The sequence below is a fragment of the Astatotilapia calliptera genome, chromosome 13, assembly GCF_900246225.1.
Source record: "Astatotilapia calliptera chromosome 13, fAstCal1.2, whole genome shotgun sequence".
NCBI classification, from domain to species: Eukaryota; Metazoa; Chordata; class Actinopteri; order Cichliformes; family Cichlidae; genus Astatotilapia; species Astatotilapia calliptera.
This window is the reverse complement of record NC_039314.1, coordinates 13645084-13666961: the sequence shown is the minus strand read 5'-3', so window position 1 is coordinate 13666961 and position 21878 is coordinate 13645084. Positions and strand designations below refer to the sequence as shown.

At 41.5% G+C, this 21878-nt stretch overlaps 2 protein-coding genes across 2 annotated transcripts; one reads left to right on the top strand and one right to left on the bottom strand.

Moving 5' to 3' along the window:
* Window positions 1-307: 307 nt before the first annotated feature.
* hps6 (HPS6 biogenesis of lysosomal organelles complex 2 subunit 3) lies at window positions 308-6001 on the top strand. Its single transcript, XM_026190708.1, has one exon. It carries the CDS (start codon window positions 678-680, stop codon window positions 3474-3476), a length of 2799 nt encoding a protein of 932 aa, XP_026046493.1. The 5' UTR covers window positions 308-677; the 3' UTR covers window positions 3477-6001.
* A 3921-nt stretch (window positions 6002-9922) lies between these two features.
* On the bottom strand, window positions 9923-21635 carry prom2 (prominin 2). The gene is made up of 24 exons (XM_026190781.1): window positions 21467-21635; window positions 20311-20622; window positions 19168-19232; window positions 18597-18802; window positions 18305-18425; window positions 17813-17876; window positions 17600-17689; window positions 15681-15877; window positions 15161-15235; window positions 14572-14635; window positions 14306-14462; window positions 14067-14219; window positions 13864-13987; window positions 13691-13779; window positions 13026-13110; window positions 12748-12891; window positions 12591-12659; window positions 12413-12505; window positions 12246-12299; window positions 12035-12115; window positions 11353-11421; window positions 11149-11238; window positions 10898-11010; window positions 9923-10792 (listed from the first exon to the last, which is right to left on the bottom strand). Exons 2-24 carry the CDS (start codon window positions 20543-20545, stop codon window positions 10744-10746), a joined length of 2487 nt encoding a protein of 828 aa, XP_026046566.1. The 5' UTR covers window positions 20546-20622; window positions 21467-21635; the 3' UTR covers window positions 9923-10743.
* Between the last annotated feature and the right edge of the window lie 243 nt (window positions 21636-21878).

Sequence of the window (21878 nt, the reverse complement as noted above, 5' to 3'; positions counted from 1 at the left end):
ATATTATAAGACTGCACAGGCTACTAGGTGATATCAATATGTATAACATAACGTAACAAAATAAGACGAAACAAGTACAATAACTAAAGTTACACTTCTTATTCCATAGACATAAGCAGTACGTATCACAGTTTTTGTGTTTGCGTGTTCCAGCTTTCACATTCAACACATTCTAATAAGTTTAATTAAGTGCTGTCAGTAATATTAAAGAAGAGTTTCCAAACGTATGTACCGGATCTCGTCACCATTTCTTGTACTATATGTATCGCTTTTGCTCTGCTGTCGCTCTTCCTTCTGCTCGCTCACGATCTTTGCAGCCGTGGCTCCTCCTCTTATGCAAAACAGCCCGAGTATCCGGAAATTAACAATCCCGTGATGTTAGGGGAGCGCTAGCATAGCAGTGGAATGAGTAGAGCGCCTTTCTCGATTAAAACTTACCCAGAGGTCAGTTTTAGCGAACTGTTTGCCTTCATTGTCGTCGACAGACATGGCGTTACCGGGGACGACGGCTGTCGAAGGACGTCTGTCCACGCACGGACCTTGAGGATGAAGATTAACGGGATGCCATTCAGTTAGCTACTCTGGACCCCGATTATGTGCCACAGAAGCTAGCAGGCTAGTTAATACGCTGTGGCAAAGTATTTACGGGCTGCTGCTCGGTGTGGAAACGGAGAAATATGGCGGGGTTGGTGTTGAAGCAGCTGTCAGATTTCGGGGACTTTTCTCACGGTAAAGAGCTGACAGAGATACTCAGTCTGAATAACAACGAGCAGATAAACAGTGTTCGCATGAGCCCAGATGGACGTCACATCCATGTCGTCCTCCGCAAGCCTAAGGTCAGTCTTGTGACTTTTGACAAGTATGAAAGACCCCAGCTGGCTCCTAACCAGAAGAAACTGGATTTGTGCGTAAACGTGCCCATCGTGGATATTTTCTATCTGGAGCATCACGGCGGCGGCAGCAGCAGCAGCGGTGCAGCGGTCGTGGCAGTGGTTTATGAAAGTGGGAAAGTTGAGTTTTGGAAGTTCCAGGAGTGCAAGTCTGGCTGGCATCTCCTGCAGACATCACAGTTGTGCAACAGTCCCCGGGCTAAAGTGGTATCTGTCTGTGCTTGCTCTAATCTTATCATCTGGTGCGAGGAGCGGCCGCCGTCAGAAAGCTCCCCTGTCCTCAGCGCCACAAGGAATAAGTTGAGAAACTGTGTTTGCAGACGTGACTTTGAGGTGAACGAGACGGCTGTCAGCTTGGGAGGGGTGAAAATCGCCCTCCACAATAATCCTGACTTTACTGTGGTCAGCTCAGGGGAATATGTGCACCTTCTTCCTGACTTGAAGTCGAAGCCGCTGTTGAACATCTCCAAATTCTTCCTCTCCTGGTCCCCTCGCTATGACTCCTTTACAGTCAGCACCACATGTAAAAACACCCCCCTTAAAAAGCTTTCAGCTAAAGAGTCTGACTTTATGAAGCTGGTAATCGATTGCTTAGGATATTTGTCTCCTCTTGAGCCACCTGAGATCTGCAGCTTCTCACCCACAGCCTGTGGAGGCCTCCTCCTGCTGCTCAGCACAGGCTGGCTCTGTCTCCTGCAGAAAGACGGGGTCCTGCGGCAAGTATACAAACTAGAAGACAACTGTTTGGTAAATTACAGCACTCACACTAGCCTTGGTATGTATGAGGACACCCTGGCACTAATTATGGGGCAAAACCTGCATCTGATAGACTTGAACTGTGGCAGAGAGCTGGAAAAGATTGTGCTGATGAGTGAAGCATTATTATATACAAACAGGGCAGATATGTGTACACCTCACCTACTCTCAGAAACTGGACTTTTTGTAGTGGTGAGCAGGGGGACGGACTCCAGAGACTGCAGCTTCAGAATAAAGTCTCCTGGTTTCAGTACAGTGGAGAGTATTCATCCTGGAGCCCTCCTGGTAGAAGCTGTCTTTGAAGAGGCCTGTAAATACTACCAGCAGAGGAGCCTGAGCAGCACCCCGCTCACCGTGGACTCGCTGAAGAAAGGGGGGAGATTCCAGGCTCCCATCTCTTTAGCCTCCATCCTCTTCAGCTACCTCAGCGCAGGCTTCAAGCAAAAGGGAGCACAGCTGTCCCAGAATGGAGGAGGTGGATGTATCACAGGGCAAGACAAGCTAATGGGTTCTCTTGAGGCTGAGCTCAAGGCTCTGGTTTCGCTGGAGGAAGTGAAGGGGACTTTAGTGAGGGGTAGTGTTAAAGAGGTGGAGGCAATGTGTGAGAGTCTAGTTGAGAAAGAAGTATTGAGGCTTCTGTCGTCTCCTGAGTTGGATAAAGAGGCTCTGCTGTACCTCAACTCCATCTTCAGCATCTTTCCCTCCGAGGGTTGGAAGGCGGCGCAGTCTGCTCTGCAGCTACACTACAACGGTGAAGGATTTCTGTCCAGCAGAGCTCCCCCTGATGTGTGGAAAACTGTTCTCAGTGCTGGTCTGTCATCCAGCCCTGTAGCCTCCCTGTCATTAACCAATGGGGGACCAAAACACAATCGCAGCCTTAAGGTCGATTACTTTACAAACTGTAAAGGAAAATCTACAACCTCCACTTCCTCAGCTGCCTTGCCTGTGTTTGAGCTCCTCTGCAGGTCAGTTTTTCATTTCCAGCCCAGCTGGCTGCCCAGATTCCTCGAGCTCGCCCAGAAGGAGCAGGGCTCGACGGGGTTGGGTCTGGGCCTGGCGGCTTCCTCTTGGAGTTTTTCTAGTGGGAGAGGAGGGGACTGCAATGAAAGCAACGTGCCACTATATAAACGAGCACTGTACCTTCTGTCCAGCTTAAACCCAGACAGAGACCAGCAGCAGGACCTAGAGGTGGAGCTGCTGCTGGTGAGTGGGAGACCCAACGCAATCCTACAGGCTCTGCGGATCCTCATGAGCAAGAAGCAGTGGTATCGGGTCACCCAGGTGGCCCAGAAGTGCTGTAAACAGAGTCCGCTGCTCAACAAGGAGATTTTCACTATTTTGTTGTGCGAGGTGGCCCATCACAGAGACCTGGATCCCTACCTGGACTTGCTGTGGACACTTTGCCCTGAGGATTTCACCGTCACCACCATCCTGAACATGGTCCTGAAAAACCTCCCCTCTCCCAACACTCCCTCCCACTCCTCGTCTTTCCTGGCGTCCAGTTCAACCTCTTCTACTCCTCCTTTCACAGACCCCCACAGTACTCAGGTGACTGTTGGGCTATTGAAACCACTGCTGAGAAAAGTGTTGCAGAGGGAGACCAAGCCTAGCCAGCGCTACGTGGACATCCTCCAGTCACCGTCATTCCCCCCTCCTGCACTGCCTCGCCAGCCCACTGAGCAGAGCGGCAGTGTCACAGACCCCAGTGCAGACTCTGATCTGTGCAACAACATCACCCCAGCTCTTCTTGCAGAAACCCCTGAACAGCAGACCTGCACACAAACAGCTATTCAAAGGCAGAGGGTGGCTCTACCTGCTAACACAGTTTGAAGAAGAATGAATGAAGAACAAAACTGTCTTTATACTCCCTTCAACACATAATCTGACCGAAGTGTAAATCGGTGTGATGACAATCATATTATAAAACAGAATAATATGTAATAATATATAATAAGATCGTATTTCTTGTTTTGTTTTGTTTTTAAACTGTTGAAATGTGACTACTAGAAAATATTAAATGACTACTGAAGATCCTACCAGTGTAATAACTGCAGGTAAATTTAAGTGTTTAAATGGGGATGCACAGATCTGATGGATCGGGCATCTGTGGCAAAGATTTCAGATCAGTGTATATCTCAGTTTATTTGTTATTATTCTGTGCGCATGAACATTTTGCTCTAAGGAGCTTATTGCGGTCAATACGGTTAACGTCTTCTTCACTTGGCCTGTCTGTCTCCTTCGCCACACAAGAGCAGAGGAGAGAAAATGCAGTGGAGACTTTGACGTGAAGCTGAAATGAAACAGCTGCACATAAATTAGTTGTATACAATATTAAAATACTTCTTTTTTTTTTTTTTTTAAGATATTTGTGTTTATTCAGCTTAGTTTCCTAGATGGCAGGAGTCCCTGTTTTTATGTCTCATTTCAGTAACTGAGTTGTTTATTTGCTTCATGTTACTTTACATATAAGTAAATGAATCCTCTGCGTGACAAGTGCAGCTTAATAATTTATTGTCGATACTCTGTATCTGCAGATATCTCAAAGAAAAGTCGGATCGGTGCATCCCTACTCTTTATGTGTATAAACTGTATCTACAGTGTTATTTATCTTTTCAGCCTTAACTGCACGTCGATGAGAATGTTCTTGCATTGCGTAACTTTAACCTGTATAGGAATCCTATCAAAGGGTAGCGGTATTAACACAATATAGTATGTAAGTGCTCAGTGAAACAGAGCCGGTTATTCCTGAACCAAAATGGCATCTGCCTCTGCCTTTATGCTCCACCCCGCTCTCAGCTTCGCACTGATTAAGTCCTGAATGCGGATGTTCTTGTATTATATCAGAACAGCAAACACAAAAGCCACTAACTCCTGTTGCTGGGTTTTATACAAAGGTGTGTTCCCTTTTTTAAAAATAGATGTTGGCTAATTATAGCCGAGTATAGCTTCCTTTTACTTGCTCAAGTGCGTTTATGCAGTGAGTAATCTAATAGTCTGAATTCAGACAAGCTGACCTTTGTGGGTTGTTTTAAGCTTGGTATGGTTTGGCAGAGCAGGGAAGAAGGAAGGAGATCAGGATTTCTTTTACTGGCTTTTGGTTTCACATTTATGCTGATGGCTTCTGTTTGGTTTTAAGTGACTCAAATCTGTAAACCAAAACAATCTACGTGACTTTCTTTTGCTTCCATTTTTCCATTCCTGTCATCTTTTTTTGGGGGGGGGGGGGGGTCACGCTAGGCTCCATCTTGTCTCCTCTGCTCCCTCTCAGCCGACTCCTTGGACATACCAGACAGAGTACCCAGTAAAAGCAACTCACAGTTCAACTTTAAATTCAATTTTAGCAGTAATTCTGTTAAAATTCAAGTGCTTGTGGGACAGATTGTGACTCACACAGGCACCCTGCTGCTTGCATAAGGTCATGCATGTCCTCCTTTATGAACCCGGTGAGGGTAATGTTATTAGAGATGATAGCCCCTCGGTCTTATCGCCACTGCTGGTTATGCTCTGTCACCAGCTGCACTTTTATATGACAACAGTCAGTATTGGTTGTGCCTCTGCTTTGGGGGTTTTTCTGATTAAGTGCCAAAAACAAGTGTGTATTTGTGTTCCTGTTGTGCTTAGTGCCTTCTGTTGGAGCAGCCTGTTAAGCTTGTTATAGTCAAAGTTAAGTCTCTGTCCATAATATTTCACTCTTCTGCCTATTTATTATGTACCAATCTTTGGAAGACTACTAAAATGATAAACCAAGGTCCTGTTTGGGTGAGGTTTTGGGAAAGTCAGACATGTCTTAGGTATTCAGTGACAATCAGACTCTAAATGCTGCAGAAAAACCTGCGTGCCTTTTACGGTGCTTCTTCGAATTTACAGGGTAGTGTCATAGCTCAGCTGTCTTTTCACTCTTAGTCATATTTTGAAGACGTACGCATTTCTAAACTTTAATCAGCTCTTGGTATGAAAGGGCTACTGCCCCTAACCCCTAACAGCTTTCTGATATCTTTCTCAAGTCCATTTAATCAAGCGGCAGTCATTCCAGGCCCTGCACACCTAACAGACAGCGTGCACAGCTCATCTAACAGATATGTTTCGACTCGTCTCAGATTCACTGGGAACTCCCTGACTTCCCCACAGAGGCCACTGAGCCTAACGTCACGACTGTTTCTGATGTTAATATTCACTCGCCTTAACCTTTGCTTCAAGTTGCTGTTGGCTCCTCCTGCACCGGCCTAACAAAATTTCACATCCACGTGACAACTTTGTACTTTCGGTGATGCTAATTTTTAGGCAGTATTTGTTGAAGAACGCGTAAGTATTTATGAAAAGATGCTGTATGCTATTAAACTGAAGATAAAACACGACTTTGCCGTCCAGAGTTTTATGTGTAATTTCCTGCTCATTTGCGGTTATAATAATACGGTTTCTTTTAACAGCCTCGCGAGACGTGCTGCTTGTAACATGCAGTGTTGTTGACGTTGGAGTTTTGATTGCACTTTGGTATCTTGTAAAAGTTTTGATTTGTTGTTTTGTTTTAGATTAAGCCATACTGCTACAGAGCTCCGTGATGAATAGGGAAGTGATAGACAGCAGGCGGTTAACAATTTGTGTGTCTGTCAGGTCATTTTATTGCACTTTCCAAAACATGTCATTGGTATCTGCCTGCCAAGTCCTCCTTCCCACAGAATAATGTAGTTCTGGTTTGTCTAGATCTGTTGGCATATTCCTTTTACCCTTGTGCAGAGAGAACTCAACATGCCAGATGGTCTTGTGATCTTGTGAGACGCTGCTTTGCAAGTTAGCTACACAACAGACAATTGAAATGTCAAGACCAGTATGTCCTTACATGTTTTTACCTGTATTTACAGTTTAACCCAGCCTGAAAATTATTTGATTCATTTGATCCACTGCCCCATTAGAGTTTCACCGTATCCCTTTTCGTCCATGGCAAATCCACTTACAGCTGCACTTGTGTGTGTGTGTGTGGTACAGAGGAAGTATTTAGGTGTGTAAATATGCTGAAATATTTCCACATTCAAGGCCTGCACGAGGAATGTTTGTCCCGTTTAAGCATTCTGAACAGAGACAAAACATTTACAGTGCTTGCAAAAAGTAAAGCGAGGACGCACAGTGCATGTGTGTCCCTCACAGCAAATAGGTGGTTTCCGCATGAGGATGTGAAGGTAAAAAAAAAAAGTGCTAAAGACGCAGAGGGTAGTAGGAGTCAAAACAGTGGAGAGGGAGGTGCAGGAGCCTGCATAACATGATACCTACCATCCCTCGGCCAATTATTTCCCCCCTCCTGTCTTTCTCCTTCACTTTATGTCACTTTTTTTCATCTAATTGATTTTTGCTGACTCCACCGTCTCTTATTACAAGGTGCCAGTGCTGTAATGCCATCGATTCACTTGTTCTAATTATAGATGGCATCCTGTAAACTGTAATTCGTCTAAACAGATGCTGGCAGGCTCTCCCTGCTGTTCTGTCCTTTGCTTGCCTTTGAGCAGCTGACTGCATCCTGCAGAGCAACTAAAGTGAATGCATCAGTAGAGGGATGGCCACATTAGAGCACTTTTTAAAACATTTCACGATCAGAAGTATGCAGGGGGTAAAATGTTTTTGATCATTTTCAAACCTTTTAGCAGGTGATAAAGGTAGCTATCCGCTTTGACATTACGCAGAAACCTAGAAACTGGAGTGAGTGTAAATGCTGAGCTCTTAGCTTTTAATTATAAGCTGTACACTGATCTCATTATTTGAAAGTTTGAGCAGTGAATCTTAGCGTCCATCATTCTGCACAGGGATGCCACTTTTCATAAACCAATTTAGAGATATTGGTCCATTTGTTCATATCAAGTAGGGGAAATTATAGCAACGCTCTATTTGCAGGACTCAAATCATCAGTAGGACGTCTTCAGCTTATTCAAAATGCAGCAGCCAGAATCCTTACAGGTACATGGAAACCTGACCACATTACCTCAGTATTGAAGGCATTTCAGTGGCTCTCAGTGCAATATAGAATCACCTTTAAGACCTATCGGGTCATCAGGTTCAGATCTTGTAACTGTTCTCGCCTCGCATCTCAGTCTGCTGAGCCTGCTTTCAGTTACTGTGGAGCTGTCTGTCTGCTGATCTGAGATCAATTACATCTGTGCATACGTTCAAAACCAGACTTAAAACCTTTTGGTTCTCACAGGCCTACAGGTCATGGGTGTTGTTTTGTTTTCACTGCCTTTAGGTATTGTAAACCTACATTTTTTTATGTCCTAAGTTTTTGTGTAATGAAATGTCTGTGTTAGCCCTTTGAGAGACTGCTGACCTGTCTAGGGTGTGGTAGCTGGGATACCACACCACCTGCGACCATGAATTTGATAAGCAGAAGAGGATGCATGGTGTTGAGTATAAGACTTGCAAATTCAAAACCCATCCCTTTAACATTTCAAATTAGGCTTCCGTGTAAGGCCTCAACAGCACCTGCAAGCTAACAAGTTTGTGGATGAAACCCTTGGTAGAAGGAGACAGAAGGGTGTGTATCTGCCATTAACCAATTCCTGGTTATCAGAGAACATGATTTGCATCATCATTTTCATATTTGAATTTATGTATAGCAGACATAAGGCGCCAAGATGGGAATGCGTCAGAAAATATCTATACAAAAAGAGGTATGCAGCTGCACAAGCGTTCGTTTCTTTTAATTCAAGCTTAAAAGTTTGAAATTGATTTACCAGTGCTGTGAAAAAAGTATTTTCCCTCTTTGCTTTTTTGTTTGTTTGTTTGTTTGTTTGTTTTTGTTCTTTTTTTGGGGGGGGTGCATAATCATGAATTTTTAGCATCAAACATTTTACATAATTAAGGGAAATGGTTATCCAAACCTAACTCTCCCTGTGTGAAAAAGTCATTGTCCCCTAAACGTAACATCTGGGCACGAATAACTACAATCGAGCATTTGCAGTATCTGCAGATGAGTCCTTACTTCTCATGGAACAGAACTGAAGCCTTCCAAAATTCACCTTTTCTCATCAGTCCACAGGATATTTTGTTACAGATGTCTTGAGGATAATCAGGATGTTTTCTGCAAATGTGAGATGTACCTTCATGTTAAACTGAGGCCTCCAGTTGTGTAGATGCTGCTCTTAGTTCTTTTGTGATCTCCTGGATGATTTGCTGATAAGCTTTTGAAGTAATTTTGGTAAGCCGGACACTCCTGGCAAGGTTCACCACTATTCCAAGTTTCCTCCATTTGGGGACACACTGCGATTTCCTGGATTCCCAAAGTCTCGGAAACAGGTTTGTAATTCTTTCAAGATCGATACGTCAGTGACTTTGTTTCTCAACTGTTTTTTTCTCAGCATGATGTGTTACATTTTTGTTGATCGTTTAGCCTTTTTACTTTGTGATTATAGTTAGTGACATTGCACTTAGCTTCCAAAAAAATGTGGTTAATCACAGTTAATCTGTGATTTCACGTGAGAGGCATTTAATTTTTTACACAACACCAGGTAGGTTTGAATAATTTCTTTCCCGTAATGAATGAAATCCTCGTTTATAACTGCATTTTCTATTTACTCCAGTTATTTTTTGTTAATATTAGATTTTGTTTGATCTGAAACATACAAGTGTGGCAAATATGCAAAGAAAAAAGAAGAAAGAAAACAGGAAGTGGCCAATATTCTCATTTTCCACATGGCCTTTAGATGAACTAAGTTTGACACCCATACAGTGTTGCTGTATGGGGGCAGGGATAGCTCAGTAGGTAAAGTGGTCGCCCCATGATCGGAAGGTCGGCGGTTCGAATCCACTTAACGGCTACCCTGAGGTACCCCTGAGCAAGGTACCGTCCCTACACACTGCTCCCCGGGCGCCTGCTTAGTGGGCTGCCCACTGCTTCACTGAGTGAATGGGTCAAATGCAGAGAAAAACAAGTAATTTCCCCATGGGGATCAATAAAGTATCCATTATTATCATTAATATTTCCTGTTGCTTGGTGTTACTTCATTGCAGTCACACTGTTTCACTCCCCTAAACCTCAGTCCAGGTGCCCAAAAAACTTCCTGTTCTTAAAAAAAGCCTCAATAAAGCAGTTTCTAACATCTTCAAATGAAAGTTAAACCATGGCATTTTAGTTTTCAGCCAATTAAAACCAGTTTCATTGATGGTAATCCATCCTGTGTCACACGAGTGAGTAGATGTCTGCGAATGGTCACAAGACACACCAGTCATCAACCTAAACAATCCACAATGCTATATAATCAGTGGGTCTGTGTAAATATGATCAGATCATATCATCTGTTGTTTTGTTTTTTAATTGTTTGTGAAGAGAGTCAAATAAGTCAGCATGAACATAAAGACCAGTAAAAAGAAAAAGGAAAAAGAAAAGAGAACTTGTTAAACTAGCAGTTTATAGAAACATTAGCTATGGTTGAATCATGTTCGAGCAGAACAGATGATATAAAGTGCTGTGTAGCAACAGTATCGATTACAAATCCATAAATCTACATCTATCTATAAATCAGCATAAATTCAAAACATCTCTCAAAATCAGTTCACAGCAACATAATGTTAACAAAACAAAAAATGTAGTGGTTCTGTGTAGTTAGCAAAAACACAAGTGTTGTGGTTTTAATTTTCAGCATTAGTTCAGTTACAATTTATAACTGAGTTAGAAATGATTAGGCACACGTTAGAGTCACATTCATGGAGCTGCACACCAGCATTCATGCAAATGTATAAAGCAGCTCTGTTCACATATGAAATGCATATGAAACCTGTATAAAAACTTGAAAAACTTATAAAAACTCTAATTGTAATACAGGACTTTAAATTTGCTATGATAAAACCAATCCCTGCAGTTTCCCTTATGCCCTGTGTACCCCTGAGTTATTTTAAAGATGCCGTGTGAAACATTATTGTATGTGCAGTGTAGGACATTTCATAAGTTGCTTTTGAGTTTCCACCTCGTGGTGAAAACTGGATTTTTCAGACTTTTCATCAGAGTGACAATATGCCACATCTGTGCCTGAGTGCACCATATGTTTTTAGTTTGTAAGGCAAAGCAACATTTGCGCCTGCAGTCTTTTAAAGCAGCTCTGCGAGAATGCCATCTTTCTCATTGTTTCATCTGCGCCCGCGGGATCTGGTTCACGGTAATGTGGTTTCTGAAAAGAGACATGAAGAGTCAAAGTCAGACACATACAACCACCGTCAAATTAATCTGTCACGTCATTTTGACCCGTGCATTTTCTTTGCTTTTTTTTTCTTACTCAAAGAAATCCGATTCCTTCATTCTCCTGTAGTACTTGGCCAGCTTGATAGAAAAGATGATGCTGGGGATGAAGAACATTATGCACCATCCCAAACTGAACCAGAAGGCATTCTGAAGAGAGAACAGGCAGCTTAAGACCATGCAGGCTTCATACAAATACAAACAAAAACAGCAAATGAAAGTTTAGTTATGTTAAATTTATATTCCTCTTCAGGGTGTATTTTGCTAGGTGGAAGATGTGATCCTCACCAGAGATTCCACCATGTATGCACAGACAATGACATCAACAGAGTCTAAAGCTCCTGCCACCGGCCCACAGCGGCCCACCTGCTGTGTGATCTGAGGGAAGATTGCATACAGATTACTAACACTAGAAAAGGTAAGCTCCGGCACCTGTACAAGCACAGGGCATTTATTTCAACAAGTACAGGCAAAGATTGGGTTAGACTTTACCATGAGTTTGGCCCAGTCAGTGTAAGCAATGAAGTAATGCAGCTGACAGTCCAGAAATGTTTTGCTTTCCTAGGTGGGCACAAAAAAATGGGGTCAGTTCCTTGTGTTTTCTCCCTTCTTTACACTGACAGGTCATGAGGGATCAGTGGGTCCATCATACTGTGATGGAAATAGCCCTGAACGGGTTTTTTTCTTCAGAATTTGTCCTCAGTGTAGAAGGGCAGAATTTAAACTGACTGCGACAGGTAGTTTAGGGAAGACAGCTGATATTTACAGATAATAGATGATAATTATAACAGTGTCAGCCTTATCTCTTAAACTGAAGGCCAGTGTCGCTTATTTACTCAGGTAGGAAGCAAATGTGGTTTCTGCAGGGCTAGTTTGGGCTATTTTTTTAAACCTTCTTCTATGACACAGTGAAAGCAACCGTTTTTGTTTTTAAGGCTCCTAAGACAACTTTCACATGACAAAAGACGGCGCTTAGAAATAATCTTCAAGGCAACGAGTTGCTATGTCCACCCTAACCCATGTGGTTGTGGAACTAGTAAGAACATTGCTTCCACTACAAGCAGCACATCAATACTCACTGCACCTCCTCCCCCCCTGTTGCCAGTGGCTAAATAACTGACCGACCACATGGAGCACTTTTCTTCCAGCTCATGTGACTCGTGCCTCTACTCACATTCTTTACAATCCGAGTTGCATTTGTTTTGAGAAAGTCTTGTGCTGCTTGCACATTGCTCAGCACCTCCTCCACCGTTCCCTGAAAGAGCCAAAAAGGCAAGCATGAGAAAAAATAAATACATGAAAAATACATTTAAAACAAATAAGAGGATGAGAATGAAAAAATAGAGAGAATGAGTTCTGCGTTTGACTGCTCAGGGCATACTCACATTGACTTTGTCTGTAGTGGTTTGAAGGCCCTTGAGGCTTGAATTCACATTTGTCTATGGGCAAAAGCAGTCGATTTCTCTTTTTAAATTCCGATAACCAACAAAAGAATAAAACAACTCCCAGAATAAGGAGATAAGGAGAGAAAGAAAGGAAGAACAGAACTTACCAGCTGTGGCTTGATATTTGTGTCTATGTCAGCCTGGATCATCCTGACAATATTAGCCTCATTTTTGAATTGTTGTTTAATATCAGGATCAGGCTACAAACAGGCCAGAGGTTGGTTTGGTTAGGACATAAATCAAAGTCACATTAGTTTGTAATAAAGTGTAAAAGATTCCACTCACTTGAGCATCAGCTAAACTATTGAGGTTATTTGCTGTTGTATTCAGATTGATGCTGGAAATGGCGTTCATCTGAGGGAGATAAGTAATAAGATTACTTTAACATGTACACACACAATCATCTAATGACAGTTAGTGATCCACACAAAATAAGGCATACCTGCTGCATGATAGCAGTGAAATCAAATTTTTTAGCTTCAGTGGAGATATCTTGTAATTGGTTTTTAATGTCATCACTCAGAAAAGCGACCGAGGGCAGAGAGATATTTGTGTTCTCAAAGTCCTGTTGGACACTTCCTGTGTACTGCGGGTGACCAGGGAGAGAGAGAAAAAATGTATTTCATCATTTTGATCCAGTCAGCATAACAAAACAATCTGGTATGCTTAATTCACATAGGGTTGTCTTCATTTGTTTGAAAGGGTGGCAAGGAAGCTCACTTTTGACACGTTTAGCAGGTTGCCAAGGTCTATGATTTGGGACAAATTGAGTGCTGTCCACAGAGCCTGGTTTTCCTCACAGTTTCTGAAAAAAAAAATTGCTAATCAGAATGAAAGTTTTAAAGAAGCACATTTGAATTCATTTTCCTAAACAGAGAGATATGTTTGGGGGACCGGGCTAAATGTGTAGTACTGCCAACGACACGTTATTTTGACTCTGTACACAACTACTGTGTTTAAATAAAACAGTCAATATGTGATTGAAGCGCCACAGGGTTTTAAAAATGATTTTCATGAATTACGCCCATTTAAAGTTTCCCATTTTGAGTCACGGTGCTATTACGACTGGTAATACCTCAGATTTTCTGGAGTAGGAGCTGAGTATTTTTAGAACAGCATCAATAACATTAGTGTCACTAACTCATTGTTTTAAGTGCACAGACTCTACTGTAACTCTGATATTATGACATTAGAAGGAAATTTACTGTATTTCAAAATTTTGCTTATTGTGCATTATTCATATATCCCAAAGTTTTTCTCAAGATCCACAGTTTGCAGTTTTTACTGACTCCAATCATTTCATAATGTTTTTTTTTTTTTTTAGCTCTATTGCTTAAGCATTTTTTAAAAAACTACATGGAACATGTATATCTGGCATTACATACCTGTAGATATCAGAGATACTGATGTTCATTTTCATTCCTGAAGACAAAGTTATTTGCGGCAATGGAATCAAGCCAGAACTATCAACTAACTGTGAACAGAAGAGAAGAGCATACATATATATACATACACTGTACATGTATCTGCAGGTACATGTGTGAGTGTATATCGCTACCTTTAGCAGTTGTCCATTGTTCCAGGGTCGGCAGACCAGTGTGTAAACATTTTCACCCACCAAGAAAAGTATTATCACTACAATCATGAACAGCCAGGAGAAGAGGAAGCTGAAACCTGCACTCCTGCAAATACATCCAGGTCAGAGGTCAGAGAAGAACCAGGCCCCTCGGCATGAAACCAACATTCAAAGCCAGTACTCACATCATGAGGAAGATGCCTCCACAGTTCGCTGTGCAGGAGCGCTTCATAGGGTCTTCTTTTGGTTTCAGACCCAGAGGGCCCAGGACCAAACCCAGGACGTTGCACACCACAACCAGGAGGACCACACAGCATAGGGTCACACACACGCTCCATCTGAAGAAGTATGCACACATGATGACTGAGTCGTGGGTATTTCTGCCACTGATTACACAGCAAGTTTGCACTTCAGGGGTTCTTGCCTGATAAACTCGGCGTTGTTGATTTGTGGCAAGATATTCTTGATTTCAGTTTGTGTCGTGTTCAGTGTCCTAGACACATCCGTCAGCGCAGATACAGGGAAGTAATTTTTAAACTGACTGATTTGTGCTTGTATGCTGTCCAGCTGTTTGGTGCTGCCTAATAAAACACACAAGCTCAGTAATGCACACAAACACATGCAGTACACATATTTAAAAAATGAAGTTAGTTCAGAAAGTTTGTTACAACAGCCGCAGCATTTACTCACTTTGAACTATATTGTTGGTTTCATTGTTCACCGTCTGGGGGATGTTTTGGAAATACTCCTCCACCTGAGTTATCATGTAAATAGTTTAAATATATTGTTAACATGCCTCCATTAAAAATGATGTGAATATTGAATTTGCCTTTCTTTCAGTGAAAAAGTCAATCTTCAAAATCCTCAAAACTACAGCCTTTGCATGTGCTTGCATGTGAAGATCTAGTGTCTGTATAGTGTCTGTAAGGCACCCTCTGGCTTCTTTTCCTTTTGTGCGCAATATATGAAACACTCAGCTGAGCAAATGCCCCAAATTCTTGTTTCTATTGGTCACGCAAATGTACATCACAGCACCCCAGCACCGCCCTTTGCTCAATGCAACAGCAAGTCTTTCATCGCATGGCGCAAACCATAGGAAATAATAGGCATAACAATGTATCTGAAGGCCCCTTTATCCTATTTCACTGTTTCAAGACTCCCTTGTGAGCCTTCAAAGACCAGACAATACCAGTGTGCCTGTGTGCTGGGAACACTGACATTTCTCATGAGAAAAACAGATGTGTTCTCTGAGGCTGTTCTGTCTGCAGATGTCACTCACCTTGTTGATTTGGGATGTGAGATCAGCTTGGTTGGCTTTATCCACTGCGGACTGAAACTTGCTCAAGCCGCGAGTCTAGAGAGAACAATGACAGACACAAACAACAAACCTTTTTTTTTTTTTATCAGCAACAACATGTCAGACCTCAAACTAACACAAGGTGGCAGCAAACTGCAGCAAAACCAACATTTGTGTCATGGAGCAGATGGACAGAGGACAGATCAGCTGTTCAGACAAAGTCATAAATGATCATGTGCCACATTGTCTCAGGCTGACATCAGACAGTGTTTGATTGCATAAAATGATTCTTCCTGGTTCTTCATTATAATATATTATAAAACCCACTAACAGGGCTGATTCTTTGTCTGTAGATAAGTCGAACCTGACTCATGTTTTCCTTGAATGACATTCAGAAGCTGTTTCTTTTTTTTGCCTTTGTCAATCAGAACCAATTCATCCATTCAGAAAGAAACAACAAAGCAGGAATGAGTCATCTTGTTAACACAAACTCTGTACTTACATCAATGGTGGTATCCACTGTTAGTGACTGTAGTACTTGGCTTAGTGTGGTACAGTTCTGGCATCTTGAATCGGATAAAGTCTGATTGATGCTGTTTTTCACAGCAGTGATATTGGCCTGGACGCGGTCTGCGCTGGACTGCAGCTGGACCAAAGACGAGTTCAACGTCTTCAGTTGACGGCTGGTGTTTTGAATCTCTGCTCGTATGAATCAAATACACAAATATTAGTCTCTATGTGTGTGTTTATACACTACATAAATATTCATCTAAGGCTGTTTATATGGGGGGGTGTCCCTGCTACCTTCCTTTGAATGTAAAAGCTATATAAGAAGCTAAAATTCATGGGAAATTCTCACATAAGCCAAGTCAATGAACAACAGGAACATTTGTTTACCCACCCTCTTTTTACAATCCTGCACTAAGCCTGCTCTCTGTTACTTTAAGAGTGGATGTGCTCTGTAAAGAAGTGTGTCAACAAATGATTCAGCTGCTTTTGCTAAAAAGAAATGCTGAAATTCCCATAGTGAAAAGGTGGATCCTTAAAAGAGAATATTCCGGTGTCTAGACTAATATACTAAAATTAAACGATTGTAAATTAATAAACAAACATATCTAGGTTCCTTATACTATTCAGAGCCTCCGTGTCTCTGAGCTGACATCCTGGAAATGTTTTTAATACAAAGAGTCTGATCAAATGAGCTGCTGAGAACCGGAATGTCCACAGCTTAGGTTTCAGCTTTATAGGATAACCCTTCACCACTGCTGCTTGTTGAAAGCCACAGGAGATTTTGATGTAGATGCTTTAGATAAACTATAAAGGTTTCTAACAAAGAATGAGCTGACTGAGGAACACTCCAGACACTATTATATACTGTATACTGTGTCCCAAATATGATTATTTACTAGTTTTGAAGCTTTTTTAACCCAAACTGTCAGCAGACGCACATCATTAGAGTTCATATAAGGGTTAGAAAGCAGTATGATTGGGAAATCCACAGCTTTTAACCTATAATCTCTGAGTCTAAAAAGTGAAGTTAGTAAGGAAGTGCCTTGAGCCAGAATTCTAATGACCAGCAGGGGGCGATGTTTCTCGTTTCAAAAAGAAGTGAGATTGTGTGAAATCTTATGAGAAAACTTTCCAGATTCCTAATTCCTTGCAAAAATGTGAGAAGTCTTACATAATATTTGATATTTTTTTGTTCAACCAATTTAGAGTTAATAGGCCAGATTTTTTTTTAATTGTATGCAGGGTACGCTTTTGGGTGTGGCTCCCTCGCGACTGTCCAAGTTTCAAAATGTCAGCCTGTAAATCAGTATGTAACCAGAATTATTATATTTTTGTGTTATCTAATTAGTTTTTATTTTGATTTCCTTTTGAATTTTTGTTTTTCACTTTCTTTGGTGTCAGTTAGTTTCCAGGGCATCTTTCTCCTTTTTTATTAGTTTCGGTGTTAGCTTTAATCTTTTGAATTATTTCTCTATGAGGGGCATGTGTCAGGGTTAAGCTTTAGGAAAATCAGTACAAGTATTACAATAAAAACCTTTTAAAAGCTAGTTTCACAGCTAGTTTTAGTTTTTAGTTTAGTTTTGTTTCACTATAACAACCTTATATGTAACATAATTCTTTTAGCTAGTCAAAGCATTGCACTTGCACTGTTATTTCTGTACTTCTGTGTCTGTTTTTTTCTTAGCTAAAAAAAAGAAACTAAAAAAGCTAACTAAGTAAATAAAGCAAATGCAAAGGTTTAAGGGAAAACTAGATAAAAGGGATGCCAAGGTGAAAAGCATTTACAGTAAACTGTACACTGTGTTTTTTGGTGGGGGTGGCTTTGTTATTGCCAATCTCATGACAGGTATCTACATTTGAACTTTCATTAACACGCTGATGCAGGACTCAGCATGCAGATATGGCTCATACCTTGATCCAGAAGTTTAACGGAGCGCAACGCTCTGTGCAGGGTACCGTTGAATTTACTCTGGATCGCTGATCCCAACTGGATTCCGATGTCTAAGACAGAAAAACATGTTTTGAAATGGTTAAACATGTGACAAGGGTGGGAAATGTATTGCAGCAGTTTGGTTGTACAATAGTTGTTCCTCTGCTCCTTCATTGTTAGTTCCTTTTTCCTACCTTTCAGGTTTTTTTTAACCTCATCCACAGTTTTGTTGCTCTTGTCCACAACACTGTTAATTTGCTGGAAATGGAGTAAAAACGAACTATTTCAGACTGTGTACTTAAGATATGGTTCACAACACAACAAACAGAGATGACTGATTACATTGGCTGATCATACATAGCAGCTTTTGCAAGTGACGAACAACAAACAGCCCCATTTTCCATCCAACCTTTTCCCAGTCTCTTGTAACTTCAGATAAGTATATTGACAATGTGGAAAACGGAGTCGGTATTTAATCAGTGGTCTGACTTCAAAACTGAGGTCTGTTTGCATCTCACACAAAAGCTGCAGAGGGATTGCAGGAGAGCAGCACTTACTGTGAATAATCCGTAACAGGAACTAACAAAACAGTTTACGGTTAAGAATAAAGTTCAAGAGCAGTTAGTCAGCCGGTACCAATAAATGCTGTCACAATGCATTTCCACATTTCAGAAATGTTCTCTTGCCTCAGGCACATTGGTGAAGAAGGTGTTAATATTTTCAATAGTGTTTATCAGCTCCCCTGGACCCTTGTCCACGCTCACTTTGAAGGCTTCGTTACTTCTGAACATGCAGACATTCCCAGCTCTGCAAAACACATACAGACACAAACACAATTAAATTTATGTCACCAACGTATTGTTGATCTGAGCGATGCAGTGAGCCGTGTGCATTCAAGCTGTCTTCACTGCTAATTTCAGATAACACATCATCATTACGCTGGTCAAAACCTCCCAAGAGCAGCCTACACACACTCACAAGATAATGATGGTGGTGGCGAATGCACACCAGTAGAGTGTTTTCCTGCAGCGGTGAATGGAGGATGACTGCTCCTGGTACATCTTCCCACCGCAGTTGCCACAGCAGCGGCAGCAGGCCAGGAAGAATCCAACTATGGGCATGAGGACGATGTACAGGATCCCGATGGCAATACACACCAAGAAACCCACTTTGTGCACCAGGATCTGAACACGTAACATGCCCACACACATACAAACGATATGTATTAGCGTTAAGGTGTCACAAATATCAGTTTCAAAGCCAAGACGGCAGAACTGCAGCAGTTCTTTGTGGCCAGCTGTGACGTCAAATACCTGTGAGACATCAGTACACTGTGGATTTACTTTACTGTGGTGACAGTCCACAATCAAGTGGATCAAAGAGCTTTAGTACATTTAATGGACTGGAACAAAACACAAAGGGATTTTTTTTGAGACAGTCTCATATAACAGCCGTCAGAGCTCTAATGACGGAGTGGCCTTTTCTATTATTATTAGCACAAAGTTCCTGTTTACAGTAAAATATGTGGAAATCATGTACACTGCCTTACTTCTTTGATGGTTGCTTGATCTGGCAGCCCACGTTGGAACTCTTTGACTACCGTGACCACCAAATCTGGAAAGAAATTAAAGAGAAACATTTTTTTTTTTTTTAGTACATGAGTGGCCGATACAAATCTATGCTGCTGGTTTCTGTCCTAGTCATCCACACAATTTGTACAAAGGCTAGAAGGACAATATGTCTTTCGCTCTGCACACGCGTTTATTCTTTCTCATTGTAAAAGTGGAAACCTGACACCTTGCATCTTGCCGTGACCAGGAAACCAGTCTAGCTTTCAGAAAACATTAGATACCAAAAACAACAATACAAAACCTATCATTTAATGTCTGACAGGGACAACAGCAGGCACAGGTGACTGAGAAGACATGTCGATCAGGAGACCAGATAAATGTTAAATGTCCTTTAGTATGTTGAAATGAATTTGCATTTTATAAAACATTTGCCAATTGATAACCACTGGCTTAATCGCTTTTTCCTAAGTAAGAACCCTGTTCAGCATTTTATCCTTATCGTAACATTAAGTTATTATTTTTTTATGAAACGCTGTTTGTTTAAGCCCTGGTGACCTCATGAGGATGGAAAAATCAGCGGACTCTTTATAAATGATTAAAGTGGTCATTGTGCGAAATCTACTCAATAAACATATCTAATACTAATACTGATAATCGTCGCTTTTAAATTCAGTCTGAACTGGTGAAAGGCAGGCTTTCGTGTAAACGTGCCTTCTTTTCATAAATCAATACTACATAGAAATTATTACACAGGTTTATGGAGCAATTGGACAGACAATAGATGTGACACACACACGTCTGAGCCAGGATACGGGACCTTACAAACAACAGAGCACCTAAAGGTTAAATATTCACTCTGCAAAATGCAAGAATGCCCATTAACTTCTTACTGATTAACCAATTCCATCATGTTTTTGTCTAGTTTCTTTGTAGCACGGAGCAGGAGTGCAGGGTAATAGTGTGTCACCTTTAACCAAACAGGGAAATTTTGCGACATGCAGAACATGAAAGCCAAAGGATTTTATTGTGATTTGAATATTTCCTGTCTGCTCTGTGCGTGTGTAGCTCGACATGTTGCTACATGAAGAAGTAAGGCAGTAAAGGTCGGTGGTGATACTGACCTGAAGAAAAGGCGTTTGGCTCAACTGTGTGGAGAAAGGATTGGACTATTGCTGACATAAAGCCTGTTTTTGAATTATTTTTGGCTGTATTGTGGTAGTGAGGCTGGGTAAAATTCTGTGGGGCCACATCTGCTTTACAGCTAGTTTGAGAAAGGACAGGCTGGGTCAGGCTGAGCCCGAGCAGCACCACTCCTACTACTCCGCACAAGTTCCTCATGTTCCCGTATAACCCCATGTTTGCAGGTGAAAGCAGTCGGAGAAGGCAGGTCCACAGAGAGCTCAACTCATGGCGCAAGCTCTTCCTTGAAGCATCTGAAAACAACACAATGAAACTGATAAAACTATGGTGCATCCGCACAAGGCAGAAAAATTAGAGACTGAAGAAGAGACGCATAAAGCCACAGACTGAGTCACACAGACAAAGAGACAACAGAACAGTTTGTTACAGCCAGGAAATGGGAAAGCAAAAAAACACTGCTGGCATTTTGTAAAATGGGAAATCTGAATACAGCGCATGTAGGTCTCTGATAAGAACAGTGCCCTTTAGGATTCTGTGTTATTCTATACTTATCGAGAGACCCTCAATTGTGACCCAAAGGAGTGACCTTCATAATCACAGGAAAAGTTGGTAAAAATTAGATGAAGCCTGAATACTTTCATGGAATCGGTCCCTGCTATGTTTATAGTGTAAACACACAAATAGGTATGTGACTCATGTACCTGTATCCTTGCTGTTTAACCCTAAACCATGTTTGTCATTCATAGCAGGAGACAGTAAAAAGGAATAAGCGGAATAAAAACAATTTTCAATGCATGAAACTCACATGCAACACTTGAATATGACTGTAATGTTTGTGAAGGTGGAGCTCTTTTAAGCAAATTATATTATCGTGATAATACAAAGTTCTCTTTTCCCGTTCTAAAATGCGTCACTTTTATCAGTCTGCTGATATTTGCCTTACATACTGACACTCAGCTGGGAAGAGTTTGAGCATGTCCTCCACGTCTAAACAGCAGCTGAGGTAAGAATGTGAACAAAGTGCGGTCAAAGTGAAGAGAGTAAAAATCATGAAGTAACAGAAGCGTAAAGTGAAGCCGAGTGTGAAAGCAGAAGACAAAGAGAGATCATTTGGATCTTGTCATTTGGAAAACATACCTTTCTTGGCTTGAGCGTTGAAGGACCGAGGAGCTGCTCTAGTCTCTGGTGAATTAGTAGGAGACTCTCCAATCCCACAAAAGAAATGTAATATGCTCAGTCTTGTTATCAAGTGGACTGTGTGCTGACTTGCAGAGAACTGCCACTGAGAAGAGAGGGAGGTAAAATTATAGACTGAAGGAGGGATAAAGGGAGGGTCGACGCGTGGTGTGTCAGGGGGAAGGAGGAGTCATAATAGGGGTAAACAAAATAGATTTTACTAATTTTGTTTCCTGTATTCTCAAATGCATGTAAGGGATGTCAGACTTGTTTGTTTTGGAAATGTTTTCTTAACATGTATAGTTGTAGTTAAATTTGTGGCGCCTAGACAGGCGAAAAACTAAAGACACCAACAAAACAAAATTGTTTTCAA

Coding starts and splice junctions, on each gene's coding strand:
- hps6 (XM_026190708.1), top strand. CDS start 678: ATGGCGGGGTTGGTGTTGAAGCAGCTGTCAGATTTCGGGGACTTTTCT.
- prom2 (XM_026190781.1), bottom strand. CDS start 20,545: ATGGGGTTATACGGGAACATGAGGAACTTGTGCGGAGTAGTAGGAGTG. Junction 19,233..20,310: donor GCCAAACGCCTTTTCTTCAG/GTCAGTATCACC, acceptor ATTTCTTTCCAG/ATTTGGTGGTCACGGTAGTC. Junction 10,793..10,897: donor AAGGAATCGGATTTCTTTGA/GTAAGAAAAAAA, acceptor GTCTCTTTTCAG/AAACCACATTACCGTGAACC.